The sequence below is a fragment of the Myotis brandtii genome, unplaced genomic scaffold (genome assembly GCF_000412655.1).
Source record: "Myotis brandtii unplaced genomic scaffold, ASM41265v1 scaffold152, whole genome shotgun sequence".
Taxonomy (NCBI): domain Eukaryota; kingdom Metazoa; phylum Chordata; class Mammalia; order Chiroptera; family Vespertilionidae; genus Myotis; species Myotis brandtii.
Genome location: NW_005355502.1, coordinates 1863731 through 1876941, shown reverse-complemented (window position 1 = coordinate 1876941; position 13211 = coordinate 1863731). Strand labels below are relative to the sequence as shown.

Genomic DNA, 13211 nt, shown 5'->3' with positions numbered 1-13211 from the left:
GCATTTAAATATATAAAATAAATATCAAAAATATAAGTCTTTGTTGTACTATGGTTTCAAATATCAAAAAATTTCTATATGTGACACGGCACCAGAGTTAAGTGAGGGTTTTTCAAAATTTTGACATGTCGAGCTCAAAAGGTTCGCCATCACTGTCTTAGTCAGACTTGCTCCCTCTGAGCTCCAGCCCTGGGGCTATGGCTTAAAAGGAACCTGGGACACTTGGGGAGAAACTGGATTGTCTGGTATCAGGGCAAGAACTTGGAGACGGCTTTCTCCCAAATAGGGGTACTTGCGGGGTCATTGTTCTAATGCTGGGACCTCCCTGTCGCAGAGCTGTCTGGCAGCCATATCTAAGTCTCCATCAGCCTGATCCACACTGCTCCATCCACCCTGGTGATTCCCTGAGACCCTGCCCCATCCAATTTGCAGCCCCACCCACTGTTTGCAGAGACTTTTCCATATGAATGGCCTGTCCTGGCTCAGTCTTCAGACTTTTCTAAAATCTCTCAATCAAGTAGTAGTTGGCATCAGTGTGCCCCATACCTATCAATAAGTGGGCCCAGACCCGGCACCAGCAGCAGCCTGCCTTGCTTCACAGCTTGGCCTGGCCTGGACACTTCCAAGCCCAATACAAGTAGTAACCATCTGCAAGGGGCTCTGTAGCTCCTGCCAGATGGCTCTAGGTCAGCGGTTTTCAACCTGTGGGTTGCGACCCCTTTGGCGGTCGAACGACCCTTTCACAGGGGTCGCCTAAGACCATCCTGCATATCAGATATTTACATTACGATTCATAACAGTAGCAACATTACAGTTATGAAGTAGCAACAAAAATAATTTTATGGTTGGGTCACAACATGAGGAACTGTATTTAAAGAGCCAGAAGGTTGAGAACCACTGCTCTAGGTAGTGACTGACTTTGCACCTCCTGGGAGGCCCAAGAGCCAGTGCACCTGGTGGACACCTTCAGACCAAACCAGATTACATCTCTACACATCCACAAGGGACACACTCAAGAAGCAGACTCAGTGAGCACCAAAGCCCCACTGAAGCAAGTCCTGCTCCTTAGGGGTGTCTTCTTAGCAGTGCTTCACTATAGACGCAGCTGGTCCTCACAGCCAATTGACCCAGAGGTCAATTACTCCCAGTGACACCAACAGCAATCAAGTCTCAACTACAACAAGACTGTGCACAATACCTCACAAAGGTTTTCACTTAGAGTGCCCACTCAGGTGACTGGGGAGGCTGAGCCACTAGGCCAGTGATGGCGAACCTTTTGAGCTGGGTGTGTCAGCATTTTGAAAAACCCTAACTTAACTCTGGTGCCGTGTCACATATAGAAATTTTTTGATATTTGCAACCATACTAAAACAAAGATTTATATTTTTGATATTTGTTTTATATATTTAAATGCCATTTAACAAAGAAAAATCAACCAAAAAAATGAGTTTGTGTGTCACCTCTGACACGTGTGTCATAAGTTCACCATCACTGCACTAGGCCATACAGGACATCTACTACACAAGGCCACTCTACCAATTCCAGGAGTCATAACAGCTCTACCTAATACATAGAAACAAACACAGGAAAGCAGCCAAAATACAGACAAAAAAAGTGTCACAAATGAAAGAACAGGTGAAATCTCCAGAAAAAGAACTAAATGAAATGGAAGCAAGCAAACTATTAGATACAGAGTTCAAAACAGTGGTTAAAAGGATGCTCAAGGATCTTAACGAGAGCTTCAAGGGAATTAATGAGAGCTTCAAGGGACTTAGTGAGACTTGCAAGGATCTTGGGGAGAATTTCAAAGACATGAAGAAGGACCAGTCAGAAATTAAACATACACTAACTGAAATAAAAAATGATTTACAGGGATTTAATAGTAGAGTGGAGGATTCTGAGAATTAAATCAACAATTTGAAATATGAGGAAAAAAATACCCAATCAGAAGAGCAGAATGAAAAAAGAATCCAAAAATATGAAGATAATGTCAGGAGCCTCTGGGACAATTTCAAGCATATCAATTGGTATCAAGCATACCAATATTCACATTATGGGGATGCCAGAAGGAGAAGAGAGATAGCAAGATATTGAAAACCTATTTGAAGAAATAATGACAGAAAACTTCCCCTACCTCAGTGGTTCTCAACCTTCTGGTCCTTTAAATACAGTTCCTCATGTTGTGACCCAACCATAAAATTATTTTCATTGCTACTTCATAACTGTAATGTTGCTACTGTTATGAATCATAATGTAAATATCTGATATGCAGGATGGTCTTAGGAGACCCATGTGAAAGGGTCAATCGACCACCAAAGGTCGAGACCCACAGGTTGAGAACCGCTGCCTTACCAGGTGAAAGCAATAGTCCAGAAAGAGTTACAAGTCCAGGAAGCACAGACAGTTCCAAAAAAGAGGAACCCACAGAGGCTCACACCAAGACACATCATAATTAAAATGCAGAAATTTAAATACAAAGAGAGAATCTTAAAAGCAGCAAGAGTAAAGCAATTACTTACCTACAAGGGAGTGCCCAATATGACTATTGATTTTCCAATAGAAACTTTGCAGGCCAGATGGGAGTGGCAAGAAACATTCAAAGTGATGAAAAGCAAGGACCTACAACACAGTGCTCCAACACTGTGCTTTGATAATTCATTTCATTAATGTACTAGAGGCCCGGTGCACAAAATTCCCTCAGCCCAGTCTGCACCCTCTTGCAATCTGGGACCCCTCAGGGGATGTCCACCTGCTGGCTTAGGCCCGGGCCTAAGCCAACAGTTGGAAATCCCTCTCGCAATCTGGGACCCCTCGCTCCTTACCGCCTGCCTGCTCGCTGCTCCTTACCACTTGGCTCGCTGCTCCTTAGTGCTGCCACAGAGGCAGGAGAGACTCCTGCCACCGCCACTGCACTCGCCAGCCGTGAGCCCTATCTTTCTGTGTAGTTGTCTATGGGCCAACTGCTCTCTTCCTACTCATTTAGGGAGAGCAGCATGTGAGGGCAGACCATGCTATCATGGAACACAGTGGGCTGCCCAGAGCTGAGGGGAGTGGCCGGGCCCATGGAGCATTTATTTACATATATATGTGACAATGTATTAGCCCAATGAGGGGGGGCTGACTGCGAGAGGGCACAGGCTGGGCTGAGGGACACCCCCCCCCCAGTACACAAATTTTTGTGCACCAGGCCTCTAGTCCTATATAATAAAGAGGGAATATGCAAATTGATCATCACTCAACCACAAAGATGGCTGCACCCACAGCTGAGGCCGAGTTCCCAGCAGGGACCTGAGGCTGCGCCTCCTGCCCCCTGTGGGGCTTGACAGGGGACCTGAGGCTGCGCCTCCCACCCGGCATGGCTTAAGGGGGGACCTCAGGCCATGCCTCCCACCCAGCAGGGCTTGACAGGGGACCTCAGGCCATGCCCCCCACAGGCACCGGGCCAGGGGACCTGAGGCCGTGTCTCTCAACAAGGCGGGGCTTAACAGAGGACCTCAAGGTTTGCCCCCCATCCTGGTGCTGGGCCGGGGGACCTCAGGCCACGCCCTCCACCCTGGCACCGGGCCAGAGGACCTGAGGCCATGCCCCTCACCCGGGCACCAGGCCAGGGGACCTGTTGCTGCGCCCCCCACCAGGCATGGCTTGACAGGGGACCTCTAGGTGCACCCCCTGCCCTGGTGCTGGGCCAGGGGACCTCAGGTTGCTCCCTGTCCCAGCGCCAGGCTGGAGGAACTCAGGCTGTGCCTCCTGCCCTGGTGCCAGTCCAGGGGACCTCAGGCCATGCCCCCGCCCTGTCACCGGGCCAGGGGAACTGAGGCTGTGCCCCCCACCCAGCGGGACTTAACTAGGGACCTCAAGGTGTGCCCCCCACCCTGGTTCTGGGCTGGGGGACCTCAGGCCACACCCCTCACCCAGTGGGGCTTGACAGGGGACCCTCAGGCCGCACCCCTTGCCCCAGAGCCAGGCTGGGGGACGGCAGGCCACTCCCCCCCCAGCACGGCTTGACAGGGGATCTCAAGCCGTCCCCCCTGCCCCAGCCCGGGCTGGGGGACCTCAGGTCACACCCCCCACCCTGGCGCCAGACCAGGCGACCTGAGGCTGTGCCCCCCACCTGGTGGGGCTTGACAAGAGTGGGACCGGCCAGGTCTGGATCTAGCCCAATGAGGGGGAGCTGACTGGGTCTGGGGTCGCGCGATTTTGAGGTACACGTGGGTGGGTGGGGACTTGACTCTGGGTCCCATGGTGCACCCCAGACTCTGACAGGAGGAAGATTTTTATATACATTTTACTAATTTTCTTTCATCTCTGATACTTCTATTATAGATTTTAAAAATCTAAATATAATATTATAGAGAAAGGGCAAATAGCAATATTAAAATCTAATTAATCCCCTTATAATGTGCACGAATTTCATGCACCAGGCCACTAGTATCTAAATAAAACTGGGGGAGAAGGCCAAGCACCTGAGCAAAAAATTTGAGAAATTTTGGTGTCAGGAATCGAGTTCAAATATTTCGGGACATAGCACAGTCAATCAGTGATAAAAATAAAACTTGAAATTGCACCGAATATGCTTTAAGCCAATGTATATTGTTGAGCCTAAACCCATATAAGCATATGGATAATTTTGATTCCATAAATGGAAATAAGTTGGAACAGAAGAATAATCATGTAAGGATGGGACACACAGAAATAACATGAACTATTCTAGTAGTGGTTTTATTAATCTTGCCTTCAACTGACAAGCATCTGTATTTTAAACACAGAATTTGGTTCCATCTACACTAATAAAAGAGAAACATGCAAATTGGTGTCACTCCACTACACCCACCAGCCAATCAGATGAGTATGCAAATTAACCCAACAAGATGGCGGTTAATTTGCATACAGAGGTGCAGAACAAAGACTGAGGGCTCCGGCCGGAGTGAAGACTGAAGACTAAAGACTGAAGAACTGAAGACTGAAGAGGCTTGGCTTCTCCGCTGCGGCCAGACCAAAGGCCTGGGTCCCAGGTGCCGGAGGAAAACCAGTGCCGGCAGCCAGGGAAAGGAAGGCCTATTGCGCGAATCTTCATGCAACAGGCTTCTAGTGTTTATATATTGCAGATTGACCATTTATTTCCATCACCACCACCAATATAATCTCTATAGGATCTTCTTAGGAGATAACAATTTCAAAGCACTCTTTCTCTCTCCTTCCCAGTGGCTATGCTATAATCAGATTCTCAATGTCTATAGATGTCCTAATTCTAAATCAGTGTGGCAAAGCCTTCGAGTTTTCCCTAGAGATTTATGAAAGGACTCAAATTCTGTTTCGCTCAAAGAAAGAGGATTTTTTTCTCATGACTGGTTGTCTATTAGTGAAGATGCATCTGCTTTATTTATTACACCATTATGCTTCATAGAACTAGAAGCATTGTTTGAGTAGTCAAAGTTTCCCATAAATCTAAGGCACAAGACCTGGATTCATATTCTTGTTCTATTGTACACTAGCAGTTTCCTCTTGGAAAAATTGGTTTCTTCATTTATAAAATAGAGTTAATTTTGTCAAATTCATTAAAATTTTAGGAACTAGAAGGGCAATTATTAGAAAATTTTAAATAAAAATTTCTCACCTGAAGTGGCAGAGAGTCATTGATGTTTTCAAAGTCATTGTCAAAAACAATGGCAGCCAGCACTTTTTGAGATTTATAGTCATACTTCACATACTTCTCAAACTCACTTTCTGAATAAAAGCCTTTAACTGTAGAAAGGAAAAGTGTTCACTTAAATAAAAATGTCTGATAATTCCTCATGAGGGGGGAGATACTAGTTTACATGGACAAAATTTTGTCTAAATATTATAAGTTTAAAAACACTGTTTCTCAAATATTGCTATCATAACTACTTAATGGAATTTGGGGGTTCAAAACAATTTTAGGTATTTTATAAAATTCTACTACAATTTTAAATAATAATCATTATAAAGCATATACAGTAGGCAAAAGTAGGTTTAGACTTGTTCATAAGGGAAATAATACAATAATTAATAAATACTATCTAATAAAGAGGGAATATGCTAATTGACTGCCCCACTCTCAAAGATGACGGTGCCCACAGCCACAAGATGGCAGCACCCAGTCCCCTGAGCCCCGCCAGGGTGGCAGGTGCACGGCAAGGTTGGGCCCACCCTCAGACAGGCCCGGCCTTGCCGTGCACCTGCCCCTGGAGTCCCCCAGGCCCCTCAGCCCCCCAGCCGCCCAGGGCTGGCTCAAGGTGCAAGCAAGCCTTGGATGGCAACTGCCCAACAGCCTAGGACCATCCCGAGGTGCAGGGAAGCCTCAGATGGTGGTTGCCCAGCCGCCCAGGGCCGCCCGAGGCTCAGGTAACCATGGCCAGCTGAGGCTTGCGCTGCCGGCAGTGGCAGCAGCAGAGGTGTGATGGGGGCATCGCCTTCCCCTGATCACCGGGTCGCCTCCCGCCCCTGAGGGCTCCCGGACTGTGAGAGGGGGAAGGCCAGGCTGAGGGACCCCCACTCCAGTGCATGAATTTTCATGCACCAGGCCTCTAGTAATAATATAAGAATAAACTCTGTGTTTCATGTACTCACAACTGTAAACCTAGTTTTGCCCACCCCTGTATATAGGTAAGTCATTATTCATCAGGAAAATGCAAATCACAATCACAATGAGATACCACTTCACATCCATTGAGATGGCTACAATAAAAAAGATAGAGGACAACAAGTGCTGGTGAGGATGTTGAAATATGGTTCCTCCATACACTGCTGACCAGAATGTAAAATGGTACAACTTTAAATTAAGCCTGTCAGTCCCTCAAAAAGTTAAACACAGAGTTACCACATAAGGTACTCATTCTACTCCTAGGTGTATACCCAAAAGAAATGAAAACATATGTCTACATTAAACTAACAGATGTGTAGTCACAGAAGTACAATTTATAATAACCCAAAGGTGTAAACAACCCAAATGCCCATCCACTGATGAAGGATATACTGACTGAATACAGTATATTCATACAATGTGATATTTAACAACAAAAAGGAATGAAGTAATGATACATGCTATAACAAGGATAAACTCTGAAAACATTATATGAAGTGAAAGAAGCCAATCACAAAAATTTACATATTGCATTTATATAAAATCAATATGGAAAGGGTGTATATAAACAATTTACATAAAAGGTTTATAATAGGCAAATGTATTTGGAAAAAAAAGTAGATGTTTTCCTAATCCCGCTGAAGATAGGAAATTGTGGTGTCCTGACTGAAGGTTATGAGGCTTATTTTTGACAAAAAAATGCACTAAAACTGATTGTGGTAATGGTTGCACAACTCTGGAAATATGCTAAAAGCCACTGAATTTAAATGAGTGAATGTATGGTATGTGCATTATATCTCAAAAAAGCTATTGGTTTTTTTTTCTCTTTTTCTTTAGGTAAATCAGAAGATGGAGATCACTTAAAACTGTGCTTTAAAAAAAAAACACTATTTATGGATCAATAGCTGTACTGAAATACCAGAGAAAGCAGTCAGTGAAGACAGATCAGCAGAAATTACCTAATTGAAACAAGAGAGAAAAAATTTTGAAAAGAAATTGAATAGAGCCTCTTTTGGGAAATATAAAATGTCTAGCATTTATGTCTTCATAGTCTTAGAAGAGAAAGAAGGCCTTATTGAAAAACAATTTTGAGAAATAATGCCCCAAATTCTCCAGATTTGTTGAAAGAGACAAACTTACAGATTCAAAAGGCTCAGTGAACTCTATACAGAATAAACCAAACGAAATCCATGCTCAGACACATCATAATCTAACTTTTGACAGACAAAGAAAGAAAATGTCTTAAAAGCACCCAGAGAGAAATGACACATTATCTATAGGAAAACAAGGATTCAAAGTATCACAGATATTTTTTCCCTGAGACCAAGGAGATCAGAAGAAAGTGGCAAATATTTTTTTTAATGCTGAAAGGGATAATTGTCAATCCAGAATTTTATAACAAATGAAAATAACCTCAAGACCATGAAGTTGAAATACATACATCCTCACATGAAGGAAAACAAAGAGAATTTGTTACTAATAGACCTGCTCTAAGAAATTATTTAAGGAATTTCTTCAGAAAGAAGGAAAATGATATCAAAAGAAAACTTGGAACTTCGAGGATGAAGGAAGAGCCACAGCCATGGTAAATATGTGAGAAACAGTTTTCTTATGTTCTTTAAAATATGTGTGTGAATTATAACACTTCCTGGTAAGATTTTCAACTTATGTAGATTTGAAAACTACAACATAAAGAGAAATACATAAAGGGATCTATATATATTGGTAATCATTTGACATTATGACAAGTGGTAAACTAGGTAAAGTGTGACAATTAAGTATATATATTTTAACTCCAAGATCAACCATATATACCAGAAGCATAATTAATCCATTTTTTTTCTTTCATGGATGATACATTTGGTGTCATATTTGATAATTTTTCAACTAACTCTAAGTTACAAATATTTTCTCTCCAAATTTTGTATCATTTTACTTTTAGATCTGATTCATTTTGATGCAATTTTTATTTTTTTGTCTATTGATGTCCAATTGTTCAGCACATTTGTTGAAAAATTATCCTTCCACTGAATTCTTTTGCACCATTATAAAAAATATTCTGGACTATTTGTATAGGTCTATCACTGGGTTCTTTGTTCTATGTGTCTATTCCTCCAATAGCACAGTGTCTTTATCACTACAATTATATTATAAGTCTTAAAATTGTAATTTTAAAGTGTAATTCCTCCAACTTTATTACTTCTTACACTAGAGGCCCGGTGCATGAAATTTGTACAGGGGGGGAAGGTGTTCCTCAGCCCAGCCTGCACTCTCTCCAATCTAGGACATCCCTCTCACAATCCAGGACTGTGGACCCCCAACTACTCGCCTGCCTGCCCTGCCCCTCCTAACCACTTCTGCCTGCTGGCCTGATCACCCCCTAACCACTCCCCTGCCAGCCTGATCGACATCTAACTGCTCCCCTGCAGGCCTGGTTGCCCCCAACTGCCCTCCCCTGCATGCCTGGGTCCCCCCTAACTGCACTCCACTGCAGGCCTGGCTGCAGGCCTGGTCCCCCCCAACTGCTCTCCCCTGCCAGCCTGGTTGCCCGTAACTGCCCTCCCCTGCTGGCCTCATCACCCCTAACTGCCCTCCCCTGCTGGCCATCTTGTGGTGGCCATCTTTGACCACACGGGGGCAGCCATCTTGTGCGAGGGTGTGACGGTCAATTTGCATATTACCTCTTTCTTATATAGGATTGTTTTAGTTCTATAACAAATTAAGGATAAGTTTTACAGAAAACCTTTATTTCTAACCTTTTATACTGATGTTTAAATTCCTCTTCATGTTCTCAATGATCTCTTTTACCACATTAATATTAGAAGGCACGTAAATCAATTCCCACTCTTGAGGATTTTGGAGGAAAGAAGGCAAACCACTGATGCGTAGAGGTTTAAAATATTGAGGTCCAGCAACTTGTATAGTAGCAAATGAACGGAATAGCAAAAGCAACATTGGAAACACCACTGCCGTTAGGACTTCAAATAATAAATTAATGTAATGCCTTCTCTAGAAGAGGAACAAAAGATAGTGTTAATTAAGAGTACACATTAAATGCCAATAAATAGTTCTATTATATTCTTCTAATTTAACACTAGAAAATACTAGTCTTTCCTGGACTTTCTTGTACCACCCCCTCCCCTCTCCACTACCAACCTTCTTATAGATCAGACTATACTATTGATTAATATAGTTTTATAGGTTTGGAAGAGCTACCTACAGCTATTAAATTGATTTTTAAAACACACATATCCTGAATTGCAACAGGCAGGCATTTATAGATATTTTCCTTGAATGCTTTTACATACCTTTATGGTAAAATTTTTCCAGAGAAGCACGGCAAATTGATTGAATGTCAAGAAATCCATTCTTCTACAAAGAGTGTATATTCAACTCCAATTATGGAGAAAAGGTTTTTTTTTAATGTTAAGTTACCTAATGATGTGAAGATCAAGCAAATAACAGCATTACTCCTTTCTCCTAATTTTCTCCTTATTAAGACTTAAAGATTGGTACAAGAATAATTATGTATTTGAGATAAAGAAAATTATATTGTTTATATTTTTCTATCTATTAATTTACTTAATATCTAATGAAATTCCAATATGTTTAAAACACAAGAAAATAAAGAAATAACAGTAAGAAGTGGTTCTATTTCTCCAGAACCTGATGTTTCCTATTCTAGTTTCTAGGACCAGGTAGATCCACAGGTGAATTCTACCAAACATCTAAATAAGAGTTAATACCAATCCTCTTCAAAGTTTTCCAAAACAATTATAGAGTAAAGAACACTTCCAAACTCATTTTAGGAGGCCACCATTATCTTGATGCCAAATCCAGATAAGGACCCTACAAGAAAAAGAAACAATGGGCCAATATCTCTGATAAACACAGATGAAAAATCCTTAATGTATTCAAATTGAAGTCAACAGTACATTAAAATCACACATCATGATCAAATGAAATTTATCTCTGGGATGCAAGGATGGTTCAGCATATGAAAATCATTAAATGTAATATAACACATAACAGAATGAAGGTTTAAAATCATCTCAATAGATGCAAAAAAGCATTTGACAAAATTCACTCTTTCAGAATAAAAACATTCAACAAATTATATATATAAAAATAATTACTCAGCAAAATAAAGGTCATATATGAGAAGCTCACAGCTGACATCATACTCAAAAGTGAAAAACTGAGAGCTTTTTCCTGGTAGATCTAAAGCAAGGCAAGGATGCCCACTCTTGTCACTTCTATTGAACATAATACTAGCAGTCCTGATAAGAACAATATGCAAGATTATCAAATACATCCAAATAAATAACTAAAATTGTCTCTGTTCCCAGGTGGCATAATCATATATACAGAAAACCCTAAAGGCTCCACAAAAAAACACAGTATTAGAACTAATAAAACTAAAAGAACTAATTAAATGAATTCAGCAAAGTTATAGGACACAAAATCAACATAGAAAAATAAGTTGAGTTTCTAGAGACTAATAACATAACTGAAAATGGAATTAAGAAAACAATCCCATTTCCACTAGCATCAAAAACAAAAAAAAATATTTAGAAATAAACTTAACCAAAGAGGTAAAAATTTTGTACATTGAAAACTATAAAACTGATGACAGAAATTAGAGCTGACACCAGTAAGTGGAAAGATGTCCTGTGTTAATGTATTGGAAGATTTGTAACTGTTAAACTGTCCATATTATCTAAAGGGATCTACAAATGGAGGGAAAGGAGGAGAAGGGAGCAGGAGAAACAAGGGATTAAGCCACAGAGTGGAAGGTCATCAGTCTGGAACACCACGGATCCCTGGTGCTATCTGTAGCTTCTCTCCACTAGGGCCTGTTTGTCCCTCCAGGAAGTCTCACTGGACAGAACCAAAGCTGACCCCACATTCATTCTTGGTTATGTAGCCCTGCCCTTGGGAAACACTCACCCATTTTTCCCATTGACCAAACCTGAGAGTATAGGCTGCCCCATACCGCCATTTACTTTTTGCTGTATTCATTCACTCATTAAGTTTAAAGTGAGAGTCAGACACCAGCGCGTGTGTTCTCTGCAGTCCTGTTGAAATCCTGATCACTAGCTTGAGATGAGTGGCAAGTGTCCCCCCACCCTTCCAAACCTGGGGAACCCAAAGGTTGCATAGCACAGTTCTCTTCAGGGAAAACCCCTTTCCCAAGCCCTCTGAGTCCAGGTGTTTTTATGCCCTCCGTATAAATGAAAAGTCTAAGAGAAGTTTCACCAATTCTTGGCACCAACTCTGATGTTTCTAAGTGTAAATAGAAGATTGAAACATGTTGACTTTATGCTTTGGCTCTAATGTTCCCTCGGAAGCCCTATGGCTCCTATTTGTAGTCTTTCACTAGGGCCACCCACTCATCACATTTATGTCTGAATTCCAATAGTGCAATGGTTCTAGTCTTTTTTCCTCAGGACACTCTTCAATCCTAATGATAATAAGTGAATACAAACGTTAAGGGGAGGAAGGCTATTTCTGTTCTATTTTCCAGAAGGCTCTGAGGTTCGGTGCCTGCCTCACCAAGCCTCCTGTTATAATTAAGAAATGTCCGAAGGGCTCTTCTTTTTTCACTCTTGGAGGAAGGAAGGGCGGAATGCTAAAGTGGAGGCATATTAGGATGTTTTTCTCCAATTGGTTTTTAACATTTGTTTCTAAGTGTGGTATCATGAACCTCACATGTTAGGATCTAATAGATTTGGAAAATATTTTGAGAAATACCATAAATATATGTAAGATTAGAGCAAGTTAAAAAGTGATTTCCACCTCACTTTCACTCTTCTTGTCATTCTACCCAGAAAATACAAGGTGTCCCCAAAAAATGTATACGCGCTTAACAGCTGATTCTACTACATTTTGAAAATGAAATCTATTTTAATAAACACTGCCTTTACTAGTAAATTAAAAAAAATAAAGGGATCTACAAATGAAATACAATCCCTATCAAAATTCAAACGATTTTAAAGCCAATATAGAAAACAACCCTGAAGTACACATAGAGCAGCGGTTCTCAACCTGTGGGTCGCAACCCCTGTGGCGGTCGAACGACCCTTTCACAGGGGTCGCCTAAGACCATCCTGCATATCAGATATTTACATTATGATTCTTACAGTAGCAACATTACAGTTATGAAGTAGCAACGAAAATAATTTTATGGTTGAGTCACAACATGAGGAACTGTATTTAAAGGGCCAGAAGGTTAAGAACCACTGACATAGAGACTTAATAGCAAAAGCAATCTTGAGGGCAAGGAGGGGGGAAAGCTGAAGGCATCACACTTCCTGATTTCAAAATATATTAAAAAGCTAAAGTAATTGAAATAGGATGGTACTGGAAGAAAAACAAAGATATATACCAGTGATGGCGAGCCTATGACACGCGAACTCATTTTTTTGGTTGATTTTTCTTTGTTAAATGGCATTTAAATATATAAAATAAATATCAAAAATATAAGTCTTTGTTTTACTATGGTTGCAAATATAAAAAAATTTCTATATGTGACACGGCACCAGAGTTAAGTTAGGGTTTTCCAAAATGCTGACATGCCGAGCTCAAAAGGTTCGCCATCACTGCCCCA

At 41.5% G+C, this 13211-nt stretch overlaps 1 protein-coding gene across 1 annotated transcript in view; it reads right to left on the bottom strand.

The window, feature by feature from the left end:
- Window positions 1-9984, bottom strand: part of LOC102242513 (ATP-binding cassette sub-family A member 3) — a gene marked incomplete at its 3' end in the record, with an annotated part of 250551 nt that extends 240567 nt beyond the window's left edge. Inside the window, exons 1-3 of the mRNA XM_014535858.1 lie at window positions 9910-9984; window positions 9358-9610; window positions 5615-5742 (exon numbers count right to left, since the gene is read on the bottom strand). Coding sequence (XP_014391344.1) covers window positions 5615-5742; window positions 9358-9610; window positions 9910-9969 — 441 coding nt within the window. The remainder of the gene's footprint in view (window positions 1-5614; window positions 5743-9357; window positions 9611-9909) is intronic.
- Window positions 9985-13211: the final 3227 nt, after the last annotated feature.